This window comes from Trichosporon asahii (assembly GCF_000293215.1).
Source record: "Trichosporon asahii var. asahii CBS 2479 unplaced genomic scaffold scaffold00050, whole genome shotgun sequence".
In the NCBI taxonomy this organism is placed as follows: domain Eukaryota; kingdom Fungi; phylum Basidiomycota; class Tremellomycetes; order Trichosporonales; family Trichosporonaceae; genus Trichosporon; species Trichosporon asahii.
In genome coordinates this window covers 1,727,807-1,740,243 of record NW_014040874.1, presented here as the reverse complement: position 1 = coordinate 1,740,243, position 12,437 = coordinate 1,727,807, and the positions used below count along the sequence as shown (strand labels likewise).

Genomic DNA, 12,437 nt, shown 5'->3' with positions numbered 1-12,437 from the left:
GCGCCCCCTGCGCCCCTTTACTGCGCCGCCCGCCGCCGGTAAAGCGCGGTTTCACGGTCCCTGGACTGGAGTTTGTGCCCTGGTGTCCCTGCCCGCGGACCGGTTCCAGCCACGTGTCCCTTCACCCGCTCCACCACCGCACACTCACCCCCGCACAGCCATACCCGCAGCCAGTGGCCCGCGTCTGCTCTTCGCCTTCGATCAGTGCACCACTTCTATTTTTCGCTCACCAGATCTGCGCCACAAATGCACAGATCATCCTGTGCATCGCTTCTCCCCGCCTCGCGTTCACCACACCGGGTGCTCGCGAAGGCCAGCAGTGCGCGTATCGAGCAAGGGACGGGATGACGCAGGACCCCAGCAGGGGCCGTGTTTGGTAAGCCAAGTCACGAGGTCGAGAGGGTCATTAGCCGTCGAGAACCGCCCATGCCGTCCGCTCCCTCATATGATAGCTTCTCTCCAGCCATCAACCTCTGCGCGTCTACGGCGAACCCCGTCCACCTTCCATCGGCTCCGAACTCTCTCGGAGACGACTCGTGCATATGTTTCAGCAGAGCCGATATATCGCGCTTTCTTCTTCTGGAAAAGAAGAGCAGAGGGGCATGTGACCAGTCGTGCAGGTGGAGCGGAGCGTCGTTCCATCAACTCAAGAGCTCTCACCCATGACATCAGCCACTAAACCCCCGTAGTGCGACGCCGATAGCGCGATAGCATTAATGGTGCGATAAAGCAAACACCCGTAGCGAGCAGAGCGACATGGCACTAGTACACACGCTAACATGGGCTCCATAGAGGCAATTAAACTGTAGGTATCAATGGCGCAACTACACGCAACTGGCCTTCTGCTCCTCTGCACGGATTCACAGACGGGCGGGCATGCAACCGCTAGCGGCGTGGGCAGTCACCGAGCCCCGAGCGTGCATTAGCCGGTCGCAGCCGTTCAGAACCTTTCGAATGATCACACCGATCTCCGATACGATCGTTGTCCTTGGCTTGGCTGGCCGAGGAGCTTCGGGGCAACCGAAGTACGGAGCGCCTCCCCCGTCTCCCCGTCTCTACTGGCCCGTGGCTCTCCTAGCTTCCGTCTCACCCCGGATACCCCGAAGCACCCCAGCAGTCGAGAGTCGCGATCGCAGCGCGCAGAAAGTGTCCGTGTCATGCTGAGTGTCCGCGTCTGTGTGTCTGTATGACTCGGCATGACTCGGTGCGAGAGACATGCCGCAAGCCGTATATGCCGCGCATGCCGCATGCCGAGCCGGATTTCGGACCGTTGTGCCGTACATATCTTGCATGCTCAGCCTTCCTCGCATCCTCGAAGGACGAAGGACTGAGGGACTGAGAAATTAAGGGCTGGTAAGCGTTGGCGACGCAAACGAGCACAAGCAGCAGCATGGACATGTGGGCTGACGAGAGTCGGCTGCGCCGGACCGACACGCCCGAACGCCTGTTCGCTTCGTGATTCTTGTCACCTGTCTCAGCCATGACCGCCTCATAGTCGAGGCTGACTCACACGCGCACGTTTTCCTGCGTTCTGAACGTTCCATACTGTGCACTCTAACGAGGGGACAAGATTATTGGCCCAATGCCCCGGCTCCAGAGTTATGGATACATGGTCACGGTCCGCTGGCCCGGTGGCCGGTGCCGGGCCGTTCAGACTGTATCGTTCGGTACGCCGGACCGGACGCCCGAACCTCTGTCGCCAGCTCTGTATGCTCTACAAGCTGAACTATTGACACTGTGAGTGTCGCTCGTGCTGGCATCTCGTTGTGGCCTCCACACGGCCAGAGAGCTGAAGTACAAGAACTCAACCCCTCCCCGACCTCGACGCAACACACCGACGTGCCGAGGATACCGAGACCGAAGACGGACGATGCCGGATACCGAGTTCTGCGCAATGCTTAGCTCAGCTGGCGGATAGCTTGCAAAAGTGCGAAGTGCGCTCGTGGGCGGCAATCGCTACTCCTGCTCGAGCTCTACATGAACACTGTAAGACTGTCGCAACGCGATCGTGTCCTTACGTGTGCGCTATGGGACGGCGCCAAGCAGATGGAGGGCGAGGATGTGCCCGATAACAGAACCCCTGTTCCTCATCGGCTCGCCGGAGGGAGCGTGCAAAAGACCAGCGGGGTTGTTTCCGGGGCGGACACTGACCCCGGGATGGCCGTTGCTTTGGACCTGACGTCTTACTGAGGTGATGACCGGTGCGACGCCGAAAGAGCATACGGGAGAGCACGGGAGAGCACGAGGTGCACAGCACCGAGCCGACCCAGCGCCGAGCACCCGATTCCGACGGAACGCACCCGAGTCATATCAACCTCGTTCCGCCACACCTCCGAGTCAGTCCGCTCCCCACCAAAGCCTTGAAGTTCGCACGCTTCGCCTTGTCTCTGTCCCTTGTCGCCGCTGCGCCGGGGACATCGCAACCCGCCCAACTCGGCCAACTCGGCCAACTCGCTCAGCTCGCACAGCTCGCTCAGCCAGCGCCGCCGGCCTCGCCTGCCTCCCCTGCGCCCGTTGGCAGTACCTCCAGCGCTCCAGGGAGTGCGTCGAACGAAACCCCGTTCCCAAACGCAGGGACGTACAAGGCCACCGTCGAGCGGCTGTTCCCCGACCTCAGCACGGCGTACACTGCCACCTTCCTCAGGACGTTTACCAGCTTTACGAACCGGGCTGCATACTCTGAGCATGGTATTGAGGCGCAGTGCTTCCTGCGCGGGGTGATCGAAGAAGTGCGTGCGTCCCTACGTCTCCGTCCTCCATCCCTCACCAGACTGCCGTGTCCGGCTCCGTCACTGTGCTCGATCTCAGCTGACGGCTCAGGCAGCCCCTGGCCACAATGTGCATGTAGAGGAGCTCGACTGTGGCGAGCTGCAGCGGAGTCTCGTCGTGCGCTTCCTCACCTCCATCTTCCCCGTGAGTGACGGCGTCACGATCCTGGGTGCCCGACGTCCCCGCCCCGGGCGCCGAGGACTACGGGAGCGGCGTCGCGTCCCTGCTCGACGCACTGCGCGTCCCCGCGCTGCACCGCTATGTACCGGTGCGTCGGCTAGAGTTCCACTTCTACGCCGCCGAAGAGGACGGCCGTACGAGCCCTTGCGGGAGAGTATCAAGAGACAGGAGTGGACGTCCGCGCCATGTTGAATCTGGACATGACGGCGTATTGCCCCGACGAGGGGAACGTGACCCTCGCGGTGAGTACGGCCCGCGCGCCCGCACCGAGGGGCTTGACGCAGTGGACGCAGGGGGCCATCGCAGCCTATCGTGAGCGACCCCATGTTTAAACCGGATTGTGCAACTCCGACTCGCAATCGCGATATCACACACCGACCCCGCTGACCCCAGTCCCCGGCGAGCACCAGGTCACGGCTCGCGATGTGGAGAGCGACCACGTCTCCTTCTCCGACGCCGGGTACGTCGCCACGACACTCGGGGACGGCCCGCCGCGCAACCGCCGCGCAACCACGGCCTCGCCCCGCCCGTCGGCACCATGCACAAGGCGACGGATACGCTGGATCAAGGCACATACGGCGGTTCTCGCGCCTCGCCGTCGCGTTTGCGGTCGAGATAACTTCGTTTGGGGGCTATGGGGGCTGCCGTGAGACGCGCGGCTATTTGGTCTCTGCAGGCACACCGTCCACGCTACTGCACATGCCACTGCGTCTCCTTTGTTCCGCATCGTATCACCCGTAGAGAGTGGGACGGCACACAAATCAGCCACCGAAGCGAGCCGGTGCCCGAGTCCGACACACCCACCCGTGTGCCCTGTGTCCGCGTAAGTCGGCCACGGCACGCCAACAGTTTGTGCATGTACAACAACAAGCCTCGCAGGAGACGACGCTGTCTGTGGTCAGAGGCTGAGTAGTTCTGCCAAGTTAGTATGCATGGAGTGAGTTGAGTGGATCGGAGCATGGCATGGTCCGAAGTCAAGGTTGCTGGCGGCGGTGGCCGTTGAAGACGGGGAGGGGAGATTGCGGAGGCCCTCGGTAAGAGGTGGAGGTTGTCTGTCGATCACTGAAGGCTGTGGTGGAGGAGACCCGTGCGAATTCACCCGATGACATAAAGTCGCTTGAGTGATTTGATTAGGAATATGGAAGGATGATTAGGAGTGAAAAGGTCCCGCTAATGAATCCCAGTGTCGAAGGGTTAATCCGGCTAATTGAAGTGACGTTCCTCCGGGTGTTGCGGCAATGGGCTAATGAGAATGCTCCCGTTCGGCTATGATGGCTTTATGACTCGCGACTCGTCTCTCACTCACTCACTCACTCACACTCCAGTCACAGCCCACGCTCTCTGCTCTCACCGCACCACTGTGACCATCCCATCTCATCTATCCATCCTCCTCATCCACACCCTCATACATCAATCACAACACAACACAACACACAACACAGCCGACATCTGAACTTTGGCCCCACACCCCTGATTCCACATCGCTCCTGACGTCGACCGGTCAACCCCACACCACTTGACTCCCGTCTCCTAGGCGCACGTCTCACACCCCGCGGACAGGACAGCCAACATGGCCACAAAGTTCGCAATCACCCCACAGCTGTGGGACAAGATTCACCACTGGGCTTCCTTCCCGCCCACAGGTGGTGAGTACTCTCCTTCCTATTGCTCGAGGGGCAGACCCGCAACGCAGGGAGCCCCGGAACACAAGCCGCCGTGACTCCACCCGGCGCAAAGCACCGCGATGCCCTCTGGCCCCAGTGCATGCGCGCGGCGATCGCACACATGATCGTCGGAAACGGTAGTGTGCTTCTGAGGCTTCTTTGCCGGATCCTGGGGCTCCTCGTTGTGTGGAGCCAGTGTGCGACATCCACATTACACAACTCGTGTGACACCCTCGCAACCTTGTTGACTGACGCCAGTCTCTCTCCAGCAGCTCGTCATGTTCGGCGAGCGCCCCTCGCAGGGCACGCTGCTCAAGGCGGCCCAGTTCCTGCAGGAGGAGCTGCCGATCCGTCTCTCGACGCTCTCTGCTCTCACCGCACCACTGTGACCATCCCATCTCATCTATCCATCCTCCTCATCCACACCCTCATACATCAATCACAACACAACACAACACACAACACAGCCGACATCTGAACTTTGGCCCCACACCCCTGATTCCACATCGCTCCTGACGTCGACCGGTCAACCCCACACCACTTGACTCCCGTCTCCTAGGCGCACGTCTCACACCCCGCGGACAGGACAGCCAACATGGCCACAAAGTTCGCAATCACCCCACAGCTGTGGGACAAGATTCACCACTGGGCTTCCTTCCCGCCCACAGGTGGTGAGTACTCTCCTTCCTATTGCTCGAGGGGCAGACCCGCAACGCAGGGAGCCCCGGAACACAAGCCGCCGTGACTCCACCCGGCGCAAAGCACCGCGATGCCCTCTGGCCCCAGTGCATGCGCGCGGCGATCGCACACATGATCGTACGGAAACGGTAGTGTGCTTCTGAGGCTTCTTTGCCGGATCCTGGGGCTCCTCGTTGTGTGGAGCCAGTGTGCGACATCCACATTACACAACTCGTGTGACACCCTCGCAACCTTGTTGACTGACGCCAGTCTCTCTCCAGCAGCTCGTCATGTTCGGCGAGCGCCCCTCGCAGGGCACGCTGCTCAAGGCGGCCCAGTTCCTGCAGGAGGAGCTGCCGATCCGTCTCTCGCACCGCGTCGTCGAGCTCGAGTCGCTCCCGGACGGCCTGAGCAAGATGCCGAGCATAAATCGCGTCAAGGAGTGGTATGCCCAGAGTTTCGAGGTAAGCTTGGAATCTCGGCGTTGAGCTGACCCGGCGCAGGAGCTCATCACGTTCCCGAAACCGAAACTGCCCGCCGACATTGAGGAGATTCTTAGGATGCCCCCTTCCCAGTGAGTTCGCCGAAGAGAAGATGGACAGCATATGCTGACGCCTAGAGCAACGACGTTCCCGACCGCGGTTGCGAACCCGTCCCTGGACCCGCTTATGAACGAGGGCGCGATCTCGGGCTCGCGTATCAACTACTCGGATACGAAGCGCGGTAGGCATCACTCGATTGTGAACGGCGGCGTGAGGATGCGCATCCCCATCGAGAGAATGTACTTCTCGCCGCCGCCCGTCAACGTCGTGTACCCGCCCGAGGTGCACGACTACAACGAGAACTTTACGCGTGTGCTGCAGACGATCAAGAAGCGCCACGACCCGACTGTGACGAGCGTCGCGCAGGGCGTGCTCGAGTGGAAGAGGAAACAGAAGGCAGGACGCATTGGTCAGAACATCCAGGAGTGGCTCGACAGGTTCTATCTCTCGCGTATCGGTATCCGCGCCCTGATCGGACAGCGTGAGTCAGCCCCCTTGCCGGATAGATTGCTGACTGTTTAGATGTCGCGCTCAACACGCTGAAGCCGCACCCGGACTATGTCGGCATAATTTGTACACGCGCCAACGTCCACGACATTTGCCACGAGGCGATTGAGAACGCGCGCTACGTGTGCGAGGAGCACTTTGGACTGTTCAAGGGCCCGCCCATCCAGCTGCTGTGTCCACGCGACCTGACGTTCCCCTACATCCCCGGTCATCTGTGAGTCATCCTCTTCTTTCTGTTCTCTGACTCCAGGTCGCACATCGTGTTTGAGCTGCTGAAGAACTCCCTCCGTGCCGTGGTGGAGCGCTACGGCGTCGACAACGAAGACCAGTTCCCGCCCGTCAAGGTGATCGTCGTCGAGGGCGGTGAGGATATCACGATCAAGATCAGCGACGAGGGCGGCGGCATCCCGCGCAGCGCGCTGCCCATGATCTGGACGTACCTGTACACGACGATGAGCGACGAGGGTCTCGAGGACACGATCCAGGAGGGCATCCAGGGCCACACGGTGCCGATGGCCGGATTCGGATACGGCCTGCCCCTCTCGCGCCTGTATGCGCGATACTTTGGCGGCGACCTGCGCCTGATCTCGATGGAGGGACACGGCACCGACGTCTACATCTCGCTCAACAAGCTGTCGTCGTCGCGCGAGCCGCTCCCTTGACACGCGGCCTGGGCCAAGGACATTGGCCCAGAGTGGGACTACGAGTGGGAGGGGTAAAGGCTGCGAGTGGGGCGTGAGGCGAGGCTGAGCGCCAACCACTCCTGGAGCGCACTTTTCGATCGGACTGAACGAATGTGCGAATCGGACCTAGTCGAAACATCCCGCACCGCAGCAGCGGGCACCCCCATCCCCCAGCGAGCGGGTAACAACCCCGCCATTTCACTATGCTGTATGTAGTGTAGCAGGCGCAGGCAGGAGCGAGCAGGTGCAAGGTGTAGCAATGTCAGGTTGTGAGGGTTGTGTAGGCAGTACCAGTACCAGTTACCACCAGTAGTTTTATGAAAGCATCGCAAAATTGTCAGCACGTTAGTTGGTCTCAGACAGCGGTTCGATGGGAGATGTGAGCAACCGAGACGTTGTAAGTAGGGGATGAGGTCTGGCGTGGAGTCAGCCCTGTGTTCCCTCGTGCATCGAACAAGAGTGCATCGAGATCTCAAAGTTGGATCCTAGGCCACGCGCCTCAGTCTCAGTCTTCGCCGGTTCAATATGACAAAGCGCTCTCCGCTGTCCGAGTGCGTGCTGCGGGGTGTTGCGGGAGTCTGAGGACCGGGTACAGCGACCAGCCAAGGCTGAGAGGTGGGAGGTGAGGGTCGCCACCTAGTCGTATTGAAGTCAGGATCAAGACTGGGCATACGTCGGGGCCTCGCACCGACGTACAAGTGCACTTGGTTCTCAGCCCTATCCGCGCATCCGAATAATCTTGAGTTCCATTATAAGCGGCCAAATAGGCATGCTCGATCCATGTCGTCATCTCGAGTGATCGTCCAGAAGAGCCCTGCTGCAAGTGATTGGGGCAGAGGTCAGATATACCAATGCCAATGCCTTGCTTGACTTGTCCGGCACCTTTAAAAGAGCCGCTGCATGCGCGGAAGATCACCGACGATGACGCTCTACGGTCGACAATCGACTTGCGCTGGACCGTGTAAATATCTTAATAATTCATCACCCCAATAAAAAAATATGGGTATTGTTCGCATTTCCAGCGAATTGCTGTTTGCAATTATTAGAAAGTCCCAAGTGGGACACAACGAGGACGGGAGTCCTCGGCATCTGTGACTTCACATAGCGATCAGGTTCACGTCACGCACACGAAGCACTGTAGGTCGTGCGGCAATATCTCTCGCACTCTCACCCTTACCAAAAATACTCGATTGTTCGCATTTTCAACTAAATGCTGCTAGTAATTATGATATGAGAGTGTCTGAACTGGACCGTGGAGGACGTGGGATGTATGTGTTTGTTGTCGTGCGAGCCTGCGTTTGGGAGTGGGACCAGAGTGGGGCTATTCTGAGAAACGGGCCAGGGTGTTGATAAGACCTCGTGCTCAACGTCGGGGAGTTTGCCGAATGTGGCGGGTATCATGTGCCGTTAGTGTGGCTAATGCTTTCCCAGCGCTTCTCCACTGTAATCCAGGGACCTCAGAATTGTATGGAGCAGCGTTTGGCGACGGGGACCTGTCATGCCCGCTGTATAGCATACGACTTGGTGTGAAAATGCGAGTGAGAGAGTGGATGGGTGGGCAAGCCGAGGAAAGTCAGAGACGCCCATGCAAGTGGGCTTCAGCTGTACTCCTGCGCTCTATCATCGTGTCCGCCTCTTTCCTCGTTACATTTCCACCAAAGGCAGGTCCACCCAGATCTCAAAGCAACCAAAATCCGGGCGCTGGGTTGGACAGGCATGCAACATTTTCCCGCCACTACCTCGCCGCCCTCACTGCCCTCGTTCTCACCGTCCTCACTGTCCCACTCCCCACCGGCTGTCGGCTCGCGCTCATGTCGCCCTTGAGTATCGTTCGTTTCCAATGATGCACTGATGTCTACCTGACGCCTACGGACGCCTACGGCACTTCTTTTTCATTTTGCATAGTGAACGCCAAGGCGCGGGAAGTTATCGAAAGGACGCGCTCCCAGGGAGTCGGGGGTCACCGTACCAGAACCGAGCCATCTCGCGGGTGCTTGCAAGGACTGCACAAGTCAAATATTGAGAGTGTTATTCATAGAGTGGTACCAATGTCCCATTCTTTTGCAGCGTATGATCATACAATAAGTGCATGAATGACATTCTGCAGCATCGTGCCGGCCGACTACAGGACGAACTGGGTGCGCATAGGCGGGGCCGCGGCGTTGTCACTCGCGCAATCTCCTTCCACAACAGAGGAAGAGCGCAAGGCCGAGTGCCGCCTTCAATCCCCTGGTATTGCATACGGGCGCAGCCTTTGATGCGACACTTTCATGCATACGAGTACCCCTGGAATCGTCGACCTAGCTTCGACGTCCCGAAGTGGTCTGGCCATGCAGACGGGGCGACAGACGACAAGCGTGCTACGATGAACAAAGACCGGTTGCGTCGCTCCGCGGGCCGGGCGGCAGCGGCGGGCGGGGGCGTGACGGCGGGGGCGAGAGCAATCGAGCGGGCGTGGCGACGGGCTGTGTTCTCGAGTCACGAGTGAGTCTCGGGCACGCTTTGCGCCGCTGCCTTTCATCTAGACCGCTTTGTCTCGGACCAGTTCGCGACCGGGCGTATCCTCGATTGTCATCATGCCTGCTTGGCCAAACTCTGCCCCGTTTTGCCCCGCTTGTGAGTACACATTTCAGATGGTCCCCGCATGCTCTATGCTTCAGGCCCCGGAGGATCTTCGTCCGCCACTGCTGCAGGTCTCATGGAGCAGTCTGGTTCCACACCAGACTTCAGCTGATCTCGCATCTCTCGCATCGCAGCGATGAAACACCTTCGCTTGGAATTGCGGGCTGAGGGCCATCGCTTGGCCTAACTCTCACACTGCGCACTACCCTGAGCACCGCCAAGCACAGGTCGCGGAACGTACGGCCCCGGACGCCATGACGTTGTGACACTGACGGTTTCACCTCGAAACGCTCAGATCTGGCAACTTCGCAGAAGCCTCAACTCTGACGACAGCCGCGTGGCTAGATCTGACGAGTCTCTCAGGCGTAGATATTAGCGTACCGCTTGTCTGGAGACGACAGCCTAGCTCTGCCGAGGAAGGAGCGGAACGTCGTCGTGTTCCCCAGGTATGCATTTCGACGCAGGCGAGACTTGTGCGCTGCGAGAGGATACTTGCCACAGTCGCATCAGGCTCCTGCTTGCTGCCAGTGCTGAGTCTAGAGGAAAGGAGGAGGCGAGAGCAGAGCTCGACGCCACCGTTGCAGACGAAAGAGCAGCTGGGACAGAGCTACCGTCGATCGACGCAGAAGTCGCGGGATGTGCCGCCAGGCCGAGGACGGCAGCGTCAGCGGCAAGCACCGCCGTGCTGTGATCGATCGATCGGCCGGAGCCACGTCTTCCGCGCACAATACGCTCTCCCTGCGGCGATCTCAGCAAAGGATCTACTTCCAAGCGACTACCGTTGGCCGAAGGCGAAGTCGGTGCTTCAAGACGCGCAGTGAGTCCGGCGGTCAGTCACCCAGCCCGCGGCCGAGCCACCTCGCTCAAGTCTCGGAAACCTCGTCATCGCGGTGTATCGGACGAATAGGGGTTCGCGCTGCGTTTCAGCCTGCCTCGAGATGCAGGAGGGAGGCTGCCGTCTGACGCTTGCTCGCTGGCATCGCTGGCGTCACTGGACGATCCTCAGAACGCAGCAACGTTGAGACGGGACAAGGGCAGGTTGAAACGCCGGCGCGCTCGGGGCCGAGTGGCGAGCGGTGCTCCACCCTGGCATCGCGCAAGACATTCTGTGAGTTGAATGACGCATGAAACGAGACTTGTGCATGCCGAGTCGCGGCGATTCCGGAGCCAGCTACCAGCTACCAGGTGGGCGTCACACGCTTCATCGCTCGTGACACCGGACACAGGGGTTAGCAGATCACAGATCTGCGCGTGTCAAGTCGAGACCTGTCGACGCTCGTCAGTGCGTCACCGCGTCAGTGCCAGAGAGAACGTCAGATCTGCGCAGCCTATCAAACACCGCGTCAAACATGATACACATGCGTCAGCGCATCCTCAACATCAGCCGCTCAGCCGCTCAAACCGCTCACACACGGCCGAGACCCGCATTCCAGACTCCCCAGACTCCCCCCCCCTGCTGCATCAAATTCGCCGGACTCGGCGGATCGCCACGACGCCGCGATCCAGTTTCACTGCGCTGCCGTTCTCGCCCCCTCGTTCCGGTCTCCGAGGGCGAGCACGTCGCTCGGCGCACCCGAGCGGGGGCAGGCCATTCCACCCGTGTTCCGGCTGCGTATCTCTTTCCTCACTTCTGGGCATCGGGCCTCGGGCCTCGGGCTGCGTAAGTATTTCTCAGAGATACGCTCGCAGTCAGAGATACGCTTGCGAGCGTATACGTATGCGAACGTTGCTTGATATGCTCGTCGAGCGATATGTTGATACTGGGCTTGCGTAGATGGTCAAGGATGGAAAAGATACGGGATCTAGAGCGCAGATAGGAGATAGCGAGCATGTGTGCGATTCGCCACGAGATGCTAGTACTACTGCGCGGGCGTGGGAGACCTCCCAACTCGCAAGCTCGCGTCAGCCGAACCTCTCCTCCTCTGTGGCGTAAACCACGTTAAGGGCGGCAGGGGCTGCAAGGGCTGGGAGCACGTCACCCCACCCCGCGCTGCCCCGCATCCCTCTGGGTCCTCTGGGTTCACCGCGGCGAGCCCCTCGCAAAGGCGTATCGCCCGCGTCGTATAACATCAGCAACGGCCAACCCTGAGCAAATGGTTGGACCTTTTTCCGTCCTGATTTCGAAGCTTGTTTTTAACAATCGCCGAATTCCGTCGGACAACCCCCTCCTGCATCTCCTGATGGTCACATGCTGCAGATCGTGTGCCTGGCCCTTCACCTTTGCGCTTGAGCTTGAGATCTCGTCAGCGACGTGGGGTTTCGCAATGTTGGTTCACCCGTTGCTTTTTCTGTACCAACTTGTGACACTTGTGGATCTGTTTTCGTCCTGCATGCACATGCATGATATGAAGTCACAGGGACGAGACGACCAAAAGGTACACCCCCACGTCCCTGCACCGGGAGACCCGGGAGATGCCGGCAGGCCCCGGACCCCGGACGCGACGCGGAACTTGGGACCGATTGGCGGCAGCGTTGCCGCCATTGTTGGGGAGAGGATTGGCAGGCTGAAGAAAAAGGAAGTACACTGCCAGAGCCGGATTTCCAGGTGCCAAGGCGGACATGCGCGGCGGCGTCGCGAGCGCGCTACCTGCCCGGGCGAGCGAGATAAGGCGGCCGTGAGGCGCGTGAGGCGCTGGAGAAGTGGAGGCGGGGAACTGTGGTCTGCGAATGGAGGCGGGGCCGGCCGCAAAGGTCTGTGGTTACGCGACCACGAACATAGTGCTGGACAGGCGGCATGGTGTGCGCTGCGGCGCACGCATGCCCTTTCTCATCTGGTACGCCTCCTCGCCTCC

General features: G+C 60.0%; 2 protein-coding genes across 2 annotated transcripts; both read left to right on the top strand.

Moving 5' to 3' along the window:
* Positions 1–1,977: 1,977 nt before the first annotated feature.
* Positions 1,978–3,281, top strand: A1Q1_01816 (uncharacterized protein; the record flags this gene model as incomplete). Its single annotated transcript, XM_014324855.1, has 5 exons — positions 1,978–2,163; positions 2,217–2,733; positions 2,825–2,913; positions 3,051–3,191; positions 3,243–3,281. The coding sequence occupies 5 exons, from the start codon at positions 1,978–1,980 to the stop codon at positions 3,279–3,281; spliced, it is 972 nt and encodes a 323-aa protein (XP_014180330.1).
* A 1,927-nt stretch (positions 3,282–5,208) lies between these two features.
* On the top strand, positions 5,209–7,002 carry A1Q1_01815 (uncharacterized protein; the record flags this gene model as incomplete). Its single annotated transcript, XM_014324854.1, has 7 exons — positions 5,209–5,284; positions 5,332–5,429; positions 5,500–5,736; positions 5,795–5,865; positions 5,911–6,314; positions 6,356–6,462; positions 6,619–7,002. 7 exons carry the CDS (start codon positions 5,209–5,211, stop codon positions 7,000–7,002), a joined length of 1,377 nt encoding a protein of 458 aa, XP_014180329.1.
* Positions 7,003–12,437: the final 5,435 nt, after the last annotated feature.